Source organism: Scardinius erythrophthalmus (genome assembly GCF_964197995.2).
Source record: "Scardinius erythrophthalmus genome assembly, chromosome: 3".
Taxonomy (NCBI): Eukaryota; Metazoa; Chordata; class Actinopteri; order Cypriniformes; family Leuciscidae; genus Scardinius; species Scardinius erythrophthalmus.
Genome location: NC_138223.1, coordinates 25,593,935 through 25,610,968, shown reverse-complemented (window position 1 = coordinate 25,610,968; position 17,034 = coordinate 25,593,935). Strand labels below are relative to the sequence as shown.

At 40.9% G+C, this 17,034-nt stretch overlaps 1 protein-coding gene across 3 annotated transcripts in view; it reads left to right on the top strand.

Moving 5' to 3' along the window:
* rims1b (regulating synaptic membrane exocytosis 1b) overlaps window positions 1–17,034 on the top strand; it is a gene marked incomplete at both ends in the record, with an annotated part of 89,184 nt that overhangs the window by 30,206 nt on the left and 41,944 nt on the right. For all 3 annotated transcript variants that reach the window (XM_081361721.1, XM_081361722.1, XM_081361720.1), the window contains 3 exons: window positions 3,874–4,142; window positions 10,385–11,259; window positions 16,945–16,985. In XM_081361721.1, the coding sequence (XP_081217847.1) occupies window positions 3,874–4,142; window positions 10,385–11,259; window positions 16,945–16,985 (1,185 nt within the window). The remainder of the gene's footprint in view (window positions 1–3,873; window positions 4,143–10,384; window positions 11,260–16,944; window positions 16,986–17,034) is intronic.

Here is a 17,034-nt window from a genome sequence, read left to right as displayed (position 1 = left end):
ATCTATTATCAAGGAGGATGCTGACATGTGAGTACAGGTGTTTGTAGCATAGAATAGTTAAAAGTCAAACTATTCTCATTCAAACTTTTATGCAATATAAATCCTCTGTCTTAACATCATAAAACTGATTGTTATTGCTTAAATTAAGCATTTGTGTCTGTTGCGAAACATCCTGTTTTTGTGCATCATATAAGCTCTTGCTTTCATAACCAGTTTGCGATCATCGAGCGCTAAAGATGACTACAACATTACAGGCTATTTGGGTGATATCTGCTTTTCCGTTCTCACGCCATTTAACCAATTGATAAAATATGCAGTGTCAATTGCAGGGTGTCCATGTGATTTACACAGTTTTGTATTTTACAGACCTCTGGCTTCCTTCTGAAGCTTGTAGAATCACTGAGATCGGTAAAAAAATAAAGGTGGTTCTTCTCATCCAAATGTTTTTTGGAGGAGCCACAGCAGCTGTCATGTACTGCAATAGGCTTTGATTTACTGCAATTCTGAGGGTGCTTTAAGAGCATAATGTTAGATCAATAGATTGGACCTCTGTGTTTTTAAAGCCATTAACTTGTTGTCAATGCAAGAGCTGTTCATTTGATTTAGCATTCCTGCTAATCATGTCAGATCAGACCTGTATAGCTGGCTGGCAAAAAAAAAAAAAAGCAAGAGTGAGTGTAAGAGAGAGGGTGGGAGAAATATGGGTAGAGGAAGTGAAGAAATATGGTGTCGGCTGAGTTATTTTAGGCAGCCTCAGCCATCCATCTCATGAATGAACTATTACAGGGCTCAATAATAAGGGGCTTCACTGTGGAAAAGGAAAGAGAATAGGAAGCAGATAACAAATATGAGGCTGATGATATATTAACTTTTGCATTTGCAATACAAAAATCTACACACACACACACAAAAAAAGAAGAAAAAAAAGAAAAGCCATGTCTACGCACCTTAAAACATAAACATAAAAAGACTGGAGGGTGGGAGGAGGTTCTGGTGGTGAGTGAAGGGTAGGCAACCAGGACAGGCAGGGCCAGGGCGGAGAAGGCGGGAGCAGCCAGGTTGGAACCCCGAGCAGAAGGGACTTGACGCACTGCGGAGACAAGGGAGAAAGGAGCCATGGGGAAGGCATGTCTGCTGGACCCAGGGAGACAACTGACCGAGATGCAGCTGTCAGGTGGAAACCCAGGTGGAGCCACAGGACTCCAGGGACCGAGCAACGATGCTGGTCCTGAAGGGCAAGGCATAGCTGGTGCGATGACGTGTCCGAGGTGGAGTCGGGGTGTTGGAGGACTGAGGCGAAGTCAGTGTGACCAAGGCAGAGCCAGAGGGATGGCAACGCCCGACAGAGCCATGGGTTGGAGAGACGAGCCAAAGGTAAAGGACCGGAAGTCTGTGGTGCAGGCAGTGCAACGGCTGACCAAGGTGAAGCCAAGAGGAGGACGGACCCAGGTGGAGACGAGGGAGGGAGGAGCCATGGTGGAGTCAAATAGGAGGAGTGGCGGGCACTGAGGTCCTAGGTGGAGCTACTGGGTCAATCAACATGGGCTGAGCTGGCAAATACTCTGACCAAGGTGACCCAATGATTACCAGAAAGGGAGCTGAAGGGTAGAGGAAAGATAGTGCAGGTAGGGCTGGAGGACTGGACAATACAGGCGAGGGTGAACAGACTGGCTAGAGAGGAGGACACAAACATTCAGGACTGGCCTTCTTGGCCGATGTGGAAGAGGCAGACATGGAACCGGGAAAACCGGAAGAGGTGGGATAGGGGGGCTGGGCAGGAACACAAACTCAGGAAAATTGATGCTGTTAGCAGTGACAGGCTCGATGCAGGGAACAGCAAGGGGCAAGATGCACTCACTTTCAAAATCAATCAGTAATTCTCCAGCCATGGATGAGGGATTGGGGCTCCATGACATCCTTCAAACTCCACCAGTATATTCATGGGCATGAGCGATGTAGCCGGCTCACACACCTGGACACACGCTGGGACAATCCAGGGCTGGGCTGGTGGCTGGGGATGGCGTGCTGATTTCCTCCTTGCTCTCGTAGATTGTAAATGGTGAACCGTTGGGGAGAATGAACCATTCCATGTAATCCATAAAGCTCTCTGGAGGCTTGTCTCTGGGCAGGCATGTCCTGGTCTTCTTATTCAAACCTGCCCAGAAAAACACATGCAGGCCGGCATCGTTGCAATGGACCATATATTTTAAGTCCAAGAACGCATGTGTGCCTCCAGAGACTGGTTCCCATGCAAGAGAAGGAGGATTCTGACTGCCGCTAAATCCATTAGAGGTCTGTACTTCTATCATGTTAAGTTGCAGCAGGAGGCAAAAATAAAAAAGCTGAATTTAAGTACAGCTGTCAACACTGTCAACACAAAAGAACTGAACAAAACAGAGCTTAAATAGACCAATATAATAAAAGAAATCAACATCAGGTGTAAGCTAATCAATCAGCCACCTTGGACCAACCTTTTTATATTACCTCAAGATATTTTTTTAATGAAACCTGATTTCTGTACCTTCATTGAAAGCTAACACAACATTTGATGCTTCAAATATTTCATAAAGACTATTTATAATCAAAATATGAATCGAGCGGTTTAATCCAAGTCTTCTGAATAGACACAATTAATATAATAGAATAGAATAGAATAGAATAGAATATATAATATAATATAATATAATATAATATAATATAATATAATATAAACATTGATAAACAAACATATATAGAGCATGAAATTTGGTAAAGGTCAAACTTGCTTGTTTTATGCGAAAGAACAAATGATGCAAACATGTTGGAACGTCCACAAGAACCAATGAGCTTTGTTCTCGTGTGTTAAGCCAGAATGGTTGATCTTTCATGTTCACCATATTTGATGAGCTATGTAAATTTGTTGAACAATACTTTTTAATGCATGGAATTTTGATTGTGCGGACTTTCAATGGATGGACAAAAAGGATATGAGAATATAAAAAAATATTAAAAATATAAGTTATTTTCGCTGTCCACATGAACATATTCGCAAAATGACAGCGCACATTTATCTAGGCTAACATTAGAGCAAGCGGCTATGTAGTGGCAAATGTTAGGCTACTCCCTACATGTTTCAAATGATAAGCCATAGTTAGGTAAATGAGTGATAGATGAATGTTTCGATTTCCTGCCCGACATACTGTAATTACCACATGGACCAGTCGTGTTACAATCTGTACATCACGGACTTTGACACTTCCTGTGGAGTTTTTTTTCTTTTCTGTTATTAACCGTCTAACTAAAATTTGGTCAACTAAGCCTCTTTTCATTGACTAACATTTGGCGGACTATTAGAGGGCAGCCCTACTAGATCTAAATTCTTTGAATCACTTTTCAAAATATAGCTACCAATTAGCGCAGTACAGCAAATGTAGGAAACTGTGTAAAGTAGTAGATGAAATTTAAAATAAGTGTTTTTATATCTGATAGAGTTTGATTGTTTAGTTTGGTTGACTTAAATCGCTTGAATAATATCGCAGCTCATGTTTACTCCTGCTCAACATTGTCAGTTCCTATTCCTTCCTTGAAATTGCTAGATTGAATTTGTGCTGGCTAAATATATAATGAAAGTCCAGTGTTTGATGTGTTTTAAAGTGTGAATGTGTGTATGTACCGTATGTAAGTATATTATGTGGTTTTATATATATATATATATATATATATATATATATATATATGTCTCTTTGTTTTAAATTTGTTTGTTTTAAATGTCTTTAAAAACTATAAAAGAATAACATAATTTAATTCAAGTATTAGCTGTACTGTACATCTTGATAATTTACAATGATCATCAATCGCTGCCTCCCTTAATAACACTTCTATTTGTCTATGCAGGTCATGTGGGTATGTAACCTGTGCAGGAAACAGCAGGAAATTCTAACTAAATCAGGAGAATGGTTTTCATCAGGGCCTGGGGCTAGGCCTCTTAGTGTGGGTGCTCCCCTCAGTGGCCCCGAGTTGGAGAAGGACAGGAGATTGCGTTTCAGATCCCAGGCTCCGGGCACTAACAACACTCTACCACCCAACGCTGGTCTCGGTGACCCCACCAAGGGAGCAGATACGATGCCCACCTCACGCTCCCGCAGTGAACCACCACGAGACAAGTAGGCCAAAAATGTTTACACACATGCCAGTCCTAAGATATATATATATCATAGTGGCTCTACTGATCAAAATGAAGTATGCAGTGCAGTAGTGCAACTGACAACAGACAATGAGAAATATGCTGTTGGGTATTGTGTCAACTAGGCATAGGTCACAGAGGTTGATTTGTTGCCTATTGGGAAAGATCAACTAGATTTTTTTTATTATTTATCTTTATTTAGTATTGCTGCATGTTAAAACCACAGTAAGAATTACCATCGCTACAACCATACAAATCTTTTGACTATTGCGTCACACCTTGATCCGTATTTTGAGCATCTTGTGCTATTGCAGGGGTGTCCAAACATACTCCTGGAGGGCCACTGTCCTGCAGAGTTTTAGCTCCAACTTTAGGTAAACACACCTGGACCAGCTATTCAAGCTCTTCAGACTGACTAGAAACTTCCAGGCAAGTGTGTTGGGGCAATTTGGACCTAAACTCTGCAGAATGTTGGCCCTCCTCAGGTTTGGACACCCCTGTGCTATTGTATGAGCACTGCAGATTTGGAAACACTTTACAATAGTGTTCAATTCAATTAAAGTTTAGTTTACACAATAAGTATAGTTTCAAAGCAGTTTTACAGAAAATGCTTGTTTCAGTGTTACATTTTAGGAAGTATGGTGTTATCAAAGTGTATCAAAGTAATTGTGATGAGGTTCAAGGTTGGAAGGAAGAAGACAGGGTCGGCATGACTGGGACCCGTACATTTTTATTCAGATAACTTCAAAATAACAACAAACAAAAGGCGTGCCCACAGCGCATTCACCAGAGACTTGCTATAGCACAGTTCATAAAACAGGCTCTGTCTCTCTTTCCAATATTTCTCTTCAGAATACTCTTTCCCCAGCGATCTCGCACGAGTCCTCAGTCCTTTTCTCTCTCCCGTTCTCTTTCCAGAGCGGCTTATATCCGGTCTCTCCATGCCAATTACTACAACAAGACACAGGTGTTCGTCATGTGCACTTGACCCACTTACTTACTTACTTACTTGCTCGTCTCTTTTCTCTCTCTCCCGCTACCAATGTGGTGCTGGTTAAGGTCCGTTCGACCAGGCAGGGATGAGAACACATTGGCAAATTCTGCTTGTAAATTGGTCACATCAGTGTATTACCTCATAATTGAGATCCCCGATTCACCGTGTGATCTCAAAGGGTCCTTGCCACTTCACAAGTAATTTAGAACTAGAAGTTGGGAGCAATACAAGCACTTTATCTCCCGGTGCAAATTCACATAGTCAAGTTCCCCTGTTGTATAGCCAGCTTTGTTTGTCCTGAACCTGTAACAAATTCTCTACAGAGAGGCACCCCAAAGTGTGGAGTTTTGTTCTCAGGTGCTGTATATTGAATTTTGTTCTTACTGTTGGAAGGTTCCTTCTCCCAAGTCTCTCTAAGGACATCTAACACCCCGCGGGGTTGACGCCCATAGAGAAGCTCGAAAGGGGAAAACCCTGTGGAGGCTTGGGGGACCTCACGCACAGCGAACAAGAGGGTTTCTAGCCACTTATCCCAATTTTTGGCGCCTTCCTGAACGAACTTCAGAATCATGGTTTTTAACGTGCGATTAAATCTTTCCACCAGACTGTCTGTTTGTGGGTGATAAACGCTGGTGTGAATAGATTTAATGCCTGATAATTGGTAAAGTTTGTGAATTGTCCGTGACATAAACGCTGTGCCTTGATCGGTGAGAATCTCTTTCGGGATTCCCACCCGGGAGATTAAATTGAAACAGCACGCCCGCTACGTTTTTTGCGGAAATATTGCATAGTGGCACTGCCTCTAGGTATCGCGTTGCATAATCCACCAGAACTAATGCAAAGCAATGCCCCCGTGCAGATCGTTCTAATGGCCCGATGAGGTCCATGCCAATTCGTTCGAAGGGGACCTGCATGAGAGGAAGTGGGCACAATGGTGCTTTTGGATTGGCTGGTGGATTCACCAACTGACATTCCCGACAAGATGCGCTCCACCTTGCACGTTCTCGTGAATGCCCGGCCAGAAAAATCGGGTCATTAGACGATTAAGTGTTGCTGATTGTCCCAAATGCCCAGCCATCAGATTACAATGAGCCACCTGAAAAGCATTTACCTACGGCTTTTTGGTATCAACAATTGAGCTGTATCTTGTTTTGTCTGAGTGCCTTGGATCACTCGATACAACTTCTCTTTTACAATAGCAAAATAAGGATCAGTGATGCGCAGGTTGATCCAAAATGAGCGGGTGCCTGCGGTCACCCGCGGTTACCCACGGTTACGAGTCATCCAAAAATATTTTTAATGATATTTGGGTCGCGGTCGGTCGGGTCATTTGAAATAAAGATGCCAATTAAACCTTTGTCATTTATATAGTACTAGACACAATTTTCTATGAAATACATAGGCCTACACTTTATTGGCTGAATAACTGGCGCGAAGATGACGCACAAGCTCAGTCTGCAGGTAGAGATGGAGGCGGCAAGAGAAAAGGTGAAGACTGGAGAGTGGAAGCTCCACAAATACACAAATAGAAAGAGCAAAGTGTGGGAGACATTTGCCGAAAATGATGAAAGATGATGACCAAAGTGCTGGCTTTGTCATGTGTACTTCTTGCGATGCTATTTACACATTTGATAACCACAAAACTGGCACGACCAACCAGGCACGGCGCCAGGATTCCAGTTTTGGATGGGCCAGACCAATTGTGTGTGAAAAAATAAATAAAAAAAAACCTTATCCAAGCACTGCTTAACCTAATAAAAAAAATATTGACAAATATAGCCAACTGTTATATGATCTGTGCGCATACATAATATAGATTTTAATAGCTTGATGCTCTTTAAATATTTTGTTGCATTGTTAAAAGTAAATCCGCGATCGCTCTCCATGGACCAAAGAAGAGCGCTTTGGAATCTCCATTACGCATCATACGCATCATACCTGGGCTGCATTTTCCGATAACATTGTCTCTTAGCGCGCTACGAAGACTCTTAAGGTATAACTTAACTAAAGGTATACTACCACTAAAGGTATATCATTGCTAGGCGTCTTCAGGGCTATCATCCACTCGCGAGGCAGAGGTGCTGAAAGGCAGAGGCGCTAGCGCCCTCCTAGCAACGGTGCTGTTTTTGGTAAAACATGATTTTGACGACTTCATTAAGTTTTGATTTTGTATAAATTGTATCTTAATTTTGATCAATGTTTTATCAATCAATTGCCCGTATTTAATAAATAAGAAGCAAATATATAGCAGACAATGTAATAAGGCGAGCTTGTGGCAAGCTTTATGCGTGCGGTCATAACACTTATTATCCTGTAGGCTATAGCCTATTTAAGTAATTAAATTAATATAAAGGGGCGATTTGTCCACGAATGGCTTAAATGAACAACTACTAGTCGACTAGAAAAAAAAAATTAGTCGGAGGCAGCCCTTATTCCACATATTTTCGAACCAGCAGGCCATTCTGCGTTGGGCGAGCGAACCTATGGAATGAGCGAGCAGAGCGGAATATTCAGAGATGCGCTCTCCGCTCACGAGCTCTGATCGGAACAAACCCGAACCTCACTGTCTGCTGAACTTGCGCAGAAACATCAAAATAGACATAGCCAGCTTTTTAAAATTGTTTTTAAAACTAAACATTTAGACTATTTTAGTACAAATTGTGAGCTTTATGATTATGCTTTTTGATAATTGAATTATGATTTTTTATAATTCTTGACAAAATTAGAATATATTAAATTATATTAAGACGCTACGATGAGCATTTACTACTTTTAAAAAATGCGGGTCAGGAAGCGGGTCGGGTACAATGTTTTCTTTTTCTTTTTTTGCGGTCCGAGTTGCGGGCGGGTTAGTTGAAAACGTCGGTCGGGTGTGGTTTGTTTATACATTGACCCGCGAATCACTGATAAGGATATGAGAGTGGTCGATCTGGTTGGAGAGGCTGCCCGTCGATAGTATGGACCTGTTCAAAGGCATTTTTGAGCGTTTCGTCCTGGGACTGTTCCAGGGGAAATCATTCTCCTTTCAAGAGCACTCCGTTCTCCTGGCTCATCTTCCATTGGTCCCGGCTCAGCTTCTCCGAGCTGAGTGACCGCCCCCCTTCCCCGCTCCCCCTTCTTCCAAGAGGCATCCTCACATAAATATCCCAATAATACACTAAAATCTGGCCAATTTGTTCCTAAAATTAGCGGATGACGGAGGTGCGGGCTAACCGCAACCTCTATATTATACTTCTGACCCCAAAATTGAATAACCACCAACATTAAGGGGTAGTTCACCACTTCCCTGTGCACGCACCATACTTTAACCATGCAGCTCTTATCCAATGCCTCTGGTTGAATCAGGCTTTGATGAATGGAGGTTTGATTACACCCTGAACCACCAAAGCCTGATACATACCCCCCTTAATACTCACAGGTATCTGGTACAGGCCAGCTTGATCGGGGCCAGCCTGCGAAGCGTCCGGGATGTTGCGCCATCACGAAGGCCCTTTGCAGGATGGTGCGTTTCAGGTCTTCGTAGACCAGGAGGTTCTGGACTGGCAGTTGTTGTGCGGCCACCTGCGTCTCTCTGGAGAGCAGAGGTATGAGCCGCACTGGCCAGTCCGCGGGTGCCCACCCACAGGCCTCAGCGAACCTCTCGAATAAATCCACGAAAGCCTCTGGATCATTCTGTGGTCCAATTTTATTTAGAGGCACGTGAGTGGGCGGGGCTGAGGCAGATGGAGTTTGCGTGGCTCCAGAAAGCTCCGGAACAGCTTGCGGTCTTCCTGCTGGGCTTGGACGAGGGCTTGGAACCGACACTCCTGGTTGTCCCTCATGCCCAGCATGGCTTGAAGGTGTTCCTGATGCAGACTCGCGAGTGATTGGATGACGTCCGCAAATGGCGATCCTGGCGGAGACTGTATGATGGTGGCGGCGTTCTTCTTCCTTCCTGGGTTTCGGCAGTGTGATGAGGTTCAAGGCTGGAAGGAAGAAGACAGGGTCGGCGTGACTGGGACGTTTTTATTCAGACAACTTCAAAATAACAACAAACACAAGGCGCGCCCACAGCGCATTCACCATAGACTTGCTATAGCACAGACAGTAGTTCATAAAACAGGCTCTGTCTCTCTTTTCAATAATTCCCCAGCGATCTCGCACGAGTCATCAACCCTTCTCTCTCTCCCGTTCTCTTTCCAGAGCGGCTTATATCCGGTCTCTCCATGCCAATTACTGCAACAAGACACAGGTGTTCGTCATTTGCACTTGACCTACTTACTTTGACACCGCTTGTCTCCTTTCTCTGTCTCCCGCTACAGACTTCGCTGAACCACGCCCCCCTTGCCACAGTAATATACAGCTATAATATAGTACATGCTATTTTGTTAGTTAACTTAAACACAGACTAGTTAGAAGTCAGTCAAACTAACACAACAAATGTGTTAGGTAGCAATTACAACTTTTATGAAATTTAAAAAATTACTTTTACTTTTAATAACAAGGCTTTTACTCACATTTAAACATTGACCAACACACATAGAGCACATCAGATGTGGTAAACAAAAGCTCAGTTGTTCTCACTTGGCACATAAGAACAAACCTTATTGGTGTTAGCACCTATTATTCTCAATCAAGCAAGACCATTTGAGCTTCAGTTTACCATAATTCATAATAAAAAAGTTAATAATTTAAAGAGATTGTGTGCGATAGAATGCAAAGCACTTATATGGATTACTTTTACAATTACTGTTTTTAAGATGACATTTCAAATTCTAAGTATTTCAGGGTTATGTGAAACAATCCTAGTTGTACAGGCTTCTTTAAGACAGATTAGTCCACTGGCCATTGGGTTCCCAATTCCCAGAACTGAATTAACAAAATATGTGGTGTCACATATCCTTACTGTCAACATACAATTTATTCTATTTTAAGCTGGACATTTCAACAAAATCTGTTCATTCTGACCTTTTTTCAGCTGGCACTATGTGGACTGCAGCTCCTGCCTTATAATCTCTTTTTAAAAAAATGACGTATGTTTCCTGTCTTCCTATCAGATGCATATTCAGCTAAATCCTTTTTGCATTTGAATTCCCAAATTTTGAGACACAGGGGTCAACAGGTGTTGAGCTATGTATTATTCAAATAACTACTATTGTAGCAGTTGTAAATGCAAATTGGCTTTGGTACTTGGAAATTCCAAATACTATATCTCAAAGTTTTACCTACTTCTGTCCAATCAACAATAGGAAGAGACCCGTGTCCCTACACGAGCAGAATGGAAAGGTGATTGGACGTGGAGAGAGAAGACGTGGACCAGCCAGGTTGTCATCGCAGGCCTCTGAAGATCGAGCTCCAGGTGAGAAGCGAGAGTGCAGACGATTGGAGAAAGTTCACTCACAGGAATACCCAGAGGACGATCCCACCCATCCTGAGCGGCGAAGGAGGCAAGAGGAGGAAGAGCGAGAGCGACAAAGACGAGAAGAAGAGTACCAGACCCGTTACCGCAGTGACCCAAACCTAGCCCGCTACCCTGTTAAACCGCAAAAGGAGGAACAGGAAATGCGTATGCATGCCAAAGTGTCCAAAATGCGTCAGGAGCGTCATCACAGCGACCTAGCCATCAACGAAGTGGGATTGATCCAAGATGGGGTTGAGGCTGCTGGAAATAGAATTAGCAGGCAACGAGTAGCTAACAACGACGACCGCAAGACCCTTTTAGAGAACCATCGAGCTTATTCTATGGACAGGACCGTGGGGGGTGGAGTTGGGGTACAAGGATCCGTCGCTAAACAGGGCCACGGTAGCCCTCACATGGGCCCTCCAGGGCCCCCAGACCTCAGGGACGGAAAGGACTGGGGCCCAAAGGGGCATCTGGAACCTGGGTCCGCAGCTTTTCTGCACAGGGCTAAGCGAGAAAAGGCTGCAGAAATCATGCGTAAAGATTCTTCTCTTAGCTCGGACCAATCGGAGACGTTACGGCCACCTCCACCACGAGCCTATAGACCCAAACGAGGCCTCAACAAAAGGCAGATGTCCATCAGTAGCTCTGAAGAAGAGGGTGGCTCCACTCCTGAATACACCAGCTGTGAGGATGTGGAGATCGAAAGTGTTAGTGAAATAGGTAGGTGCATGACATTTGTATATGTTGCTAAAATTATTGTCAAACTGTAGCCTCAAATTCACTAAAAAGTATTACACTACAAAATCTGTCTCATTACATACTCTAATACAATGGTAAATATGGTGATAAATTAAAATGTATTTGAAATATTTATTTGAATTCTGTATATTTTTAGTGATCATGGCAGCAGTAAACAGACTCATTGTTTGTTTATTTGTGTGTGTGCGTGTGCGTCTTTATTGCATAGCACTGGCACTATTTTATGAGGTTATTAAACTAGCAGGTTCTCTAAACTAAAATTAAATCTGGTTATGGCTATGAAACACCATGATGAATGTTGCTTTTTTTTGTCATGTAATATTGTCAAAAAAGAAAATGCAGCAGTTAGGAGGACTAATTCAATATTGGTGAATGTCTCCCTTCTTTTAGTAGTCGGTTTAGTAGTATAGAGTACACACTATTGCTCTATTGTTTTGATTGGAAAGAAATTAATACTTTTATTTGCCAAGAATGCATTCAATCAGGGCCGGCGCTAGCCATTTGGGTGCCCTAAGCACAAATGCTTGGTGGTGCCCCCCCCCCCCACCCCCCACCCACCACCCACCACCCACCAAGGGAATAACAACCATTCAGAATTTCTTAGTTAGGTTCTCTTTACTTCCAAAATAACTGCTGCAAATAAATAATTTTACATTAACAATGGCACCAAACATGAAAAGAAATAAATAATATAAAGGTTAAAATTATAAATACCAAATACCACCACAATTACTAAAAACACAGATTTGGAACTGAACAATGTAAACACAGAAAGTTAAAAGTGCAAAGGTCAGGCACAATATAATAATTCTGTACATAATTTGACAACTCTGTGAATATGAAAATATACAAACACTGAGATTGTGTTTTTTTTTTTTTTTTTTTCTAATTGCAGTTTCAAAGTTTAAAAAAAAATATATATATATAAGCCATGCAGGGCTAAAGCCCCGGATCTTTTGCACTACTATAGCGACGCCCCTGGACGCATAGGCGTAATTTGCGGGTAGGACATGTCCCCACCACTTTTGAAACATCTCGCGGCACGAATGTACCAATACAAACAAAACATCTCCAGTTAACCAGCAGAGCATTCATTTAATTCGTTTTTTAAATAAGAGTGGATTTAGCGCTGAAATGTGTTGTTTTTTTAAATCAACTGATCAAAGTGCTCGTTGCCGAGCGATCAGTGGCGCGGATACTATGTTTGTTTCTGGCTCGCGCACAGCCTTCACTCAGACGCGCGTTTCAATCCGTTGTGGAGAGACTCTCTATTCGCTCCGGTACAATTAGAAAACAAAAAGCACAAAAAGTGTCCCTGCCTGATATACAACCACTAAAAAACATAATCGGTTTTGATGAGAAAAAAAAAAAAAACTATAAGAGTGCGGATTAGAACTCAGAACCTCTGACACGCTTGGCAAAAATTCTACCACTGGACCACTTAAATACACACATAGTTTTCGTCGGATCAACATATAATAGGCCTCATTGAACGACCACTTAAACCCAATATTAACATGCTTTAGACATATTTTATTTGTTATTTATACTAGTACCCTATTGTGATGATTTTTCACGATCCAGATTTTTTGGTGCCCCCCCAATCACTTGGTGCCCTACGCGCAGTGCGTGATGTGCGTGTGCGGAGCGCCGGCCCTGCATTCAATTGATTAAAAGTGACAGTAAAGGCATTATTAATGTTCCAAAATATTTCTTTTTTAAATAAATGCTGTTATTTTTAACTTTCTTTTCAGCTAATCTTGAAAAACTGTATCACAGTTTTCACAAATAATAATCAGCATAATTGATTTCAACATTGATAATAATAGGAAATATTAGAATGCATAGTAAAATGATCATGTGACACTGAAATCTTGAAAGCATTAAAATAGAAAACAATGATTTTAACCTGTAATACTATTTTACAATATTACTGTTTTTACTGTTTTCATAAAATAAATTTAACCTTGGTTAAGCAAAAGAGATTTCTTTCAAAAACATTTTTAAAATCTCATACAGTGTAACTATGCTCTTTATTCAGCTCACTCACATACAATAATCAATTCAATATTTCTGCATCAAAATGCACAAAAATGCCAATTAGGAACGATTTAATAGTAAAACTGCTACCCACACTTTATGGATGTAATCATAAAAGTGCAAACTTGAATTTGAATTTGAATTTGAACTTGAAACTTGAATGAATGCCACTAATTAACATCCAGTTAAACATCTCTGTTTTGTTTTCCATCTACTGTGAATTGCATGTGAGTGTATGAGAGCGTGTGCACAGCTTCAGTCAGTTTCAGTCAGCTCAGAATGGTCCAATATCTATATATTGTGGTAGCAAATTTGTGTACAATTGTTTTTTATTTTGCTTTTTATTTTAATTTTTACCTCTGTCATCTGTAATGGTTTATAAGTTTATATCTTACTTTTGCATACATTTTCACATAAAGGCCATATATAGCATAATTTTACATACGTCATTGTAGCTGTTGAACCATGACGTGTACCCATAATGACCAGTCCTGAGCTTTAGGTCTGTGAAAAAAAAAAAAAAAACCCTGCTGATTCATGCAGTGAAGCTGCATTTGTTTATTTGGGAAATTTTAAGGGAACCAGATTTGGGAATTAGGTCAGCAGCTCTCTCACATAAAAGCACTGAGTGACTGACTGGCCTGCGTCAGTCCTGGGATGCAGCATGTTCCATTTGGGGACTTTTTCATATTCATCCTTGGGTAACCCATTCCAGCTTTTGAGTGCGTGTATGATTAGGTTCTTCCCATTTTTCTCAGCTGCAAGGGTGCATGGTTTTGAAAGTCCCCGGAATTCTTTGTTTGTGATTAATCAAGCTGTAATTTTGTCAAATTACAGTTTTGTACAAAAAAAAGGTGAACATATGATTCGATTGCATTTATGATACAAAAAAAGCTAGCTGTGAAATATGCCTTAGCAATACAAATGAGATTGCCATTTTATTCAGGATCCACTGTCATTTGCTTTGCCAAATCCTATTAATCACAGTACATAATTTGAGATTTAATAGAAATTATATTGTGGTGGAAATTATTATATGTTTTAAGAGAGTTTATTTTAAGTTGAAGTTGAAAACCACTCTAAAGCTACCATGTGCAGACATAATGTCAAACATGCTCCAACATGAATCGGACAATGGGTCATTTCCCAATCCCATCTTCCCATCTTCTCTTTATCGCCTCCTGTCACCTCCTCCTATGCTGTCCTAAAAAGGCAAATACAGTAACTATGCCAACACTAGATAGCATAGCTGAGAACACAGGACAGAAACCCAATATGAGTTATAATGCCTTTGTAGGGCAATATGAATATATATTTTCTTTGGCAATAAGTTTGTAATGGCAGATGCAGAGCTAATGTGACTTCATTCCTGATAACTAGGACAAGCAAATACTGGATGGTAGCTTGTAATGTCAGAGATTGCCAAGGGAATAGCTCATGTTTCATTCAGTATGTGCAGAGGGTGTTCTTGGGTGCTGCATAGTACTATACATTAAAGTTGTACGACAGTTTTAGGAATGCAATCAAGATGATCAAATGAAACTGTAAAATTTTATACTAGGCTGTATATTATCTTGTTTGGGGTTTGGCACTTTAAACATCCCTCACCTTTGTTGCTGAAGGCAGACATACTCTGTTATATGCCGCCCCTAAGTTAAATGAACTCTATTAATTTATAGCATTAGTGTAAATCTAGCTAATCTTTATGAGACTATCATTAAATACTGTTTCTAAAGTGGGAGAATTCCCTATTCCTGAATGGTAAATGTCAAATGCTGAGCCTTTTTAAACCACAACATGTATTGATTAGGGCTGTCAAAATTACGCATGCATTTAATTGTTGAACACAGTTCATTTTTCTTAACGCTGTAAAGGCATTTATTCAATTTGACATCAGCAAAAATGATTGACAGGCAGTGTGAGATTAATAAAATACTCCTTTTTACATTGACTTTTAGAATACACACATAAATTTGCTCCAAATTTAATTTCACAGTCTTAGTATTGCTGTGTATTATTTTCTTTGTTTGTGGCCTGAAGAAGGAGTCAGGATCAAACTTATCTGGATCTGAACCTTTGAACTTGCAAAGACACGTATATCTCAGAATTTAGGAGGATCATTTCTCACAAAGCAGGGTTAACGTTAACGCTAAAGGTACACTATGTTGCTTTTGGTCCTCTAGAGGTTATACAACAAAACTGCATGCATTTTGCTGAAGAACATTGTTTTGGTTGTGCTTCGGCTCTGTGTGACTATGCGGATAAATATGGTTCTTTTTCTAACTAAAAAAAGAGACAGAGATTATCCTACTGCTCAGAAAACATTCACTCCTAGGCTTAAGAGATATAGCCAGTTTAGATGGAAAGGATCTCAAGCTGAATTGCTAAAGACATTACTGTAGCTTTACCAATTAATAGACACGATACTTCCTTGAAAATAAATTCCAGCACAGCATTACAACAACCATAATGAAATGGCCCTTCGCAATAGATAATACTTTACAGTGAACTCTCTTTGAGAGCTACATATGGCAATTTATCTGTTCAATAAAAAACATAGTCACCTGTTGAGTAATAAAAACGCCATCTCTGCATCGCTTTTTACAACATTTCAAATACCTCAGTTCTAGCCATCCCCAGAAAGCAAGCCAATGTTGATTCTCCTTTTATTGCAAGCTCTGTCATGTTCTCTTTTTGCCAGCAGACTCTCCTCAATTTGCCGTTTGTGTAAACGGGTTATTCCCCGGTGGTTCGAGATTTAGCGTGTTCGATGTCAACCTTTATCGCTCGTTGTGACAACTAACCTATGCCACTCCCACACCATACATGCGTCAAAGTAGCCCGAGCAACACTTCCCTATTTATGATTATGACGAAACATGTACGTAATTATGATGTATGTACGCAAATATGACACATGTATGTAATTTCCCGCGAAAGTCATCCTGTCAGGAAACTGTAATCAAATGTAAAATAACACTGCACTTTATGAATAAAATATACATTACAAATATAGTTACAAAAGTTATTTAGCATTCTTTTGTTGTTTGATTAACGTTATTATAGCAAGTGGTGCGGCATCAGGAATATTAGGCTGCTGTCACTTGCTGCACGGATCTAATATACTGTTACACATGGGTTTTCTTTGTCAACTGTTACGTTCATTCGAGACATAACCGACTGTGTTTACGAGGATATTTTGACATATTTTTGTGTGTATTTGTCCGTTCAAACATGCGGAAGAGAACTCAGTTCAGTATCGTGCGCACTATTCAGTATGAGAGGCAGCTTTCTGTGCTCACGTCGATTTGGATGTGTGCACAGCACAGAAAACAGCGCGTGAGTCTATGGTTTAAAAATGTTCTTACACATTCACTTTTTTTGTGATCGCGCTTTGGATGTGTGTGCAGCACAGAAAACAACGTGCGGGACTAGGGCTTGAATGGTTCAAAGTCATATTAAAATGCACACAAAAGAATCGATAAGAGGAATCGAAATTTGAATTGTATAACAAGTATCCGATTCCTGACCTTAAGTATTCGATTGCGGAATTGGAATCGTAATTCGATTCCCAACCATAATTATAATGTCAATTTATATTTTGCAGGTGACGGGGACTGTCATCCTCTGGATCCCACTGTGTGGCATGTAAGTATTTCAGTTAGATTTGAATCATATTGCAAACATGTATCAGTGG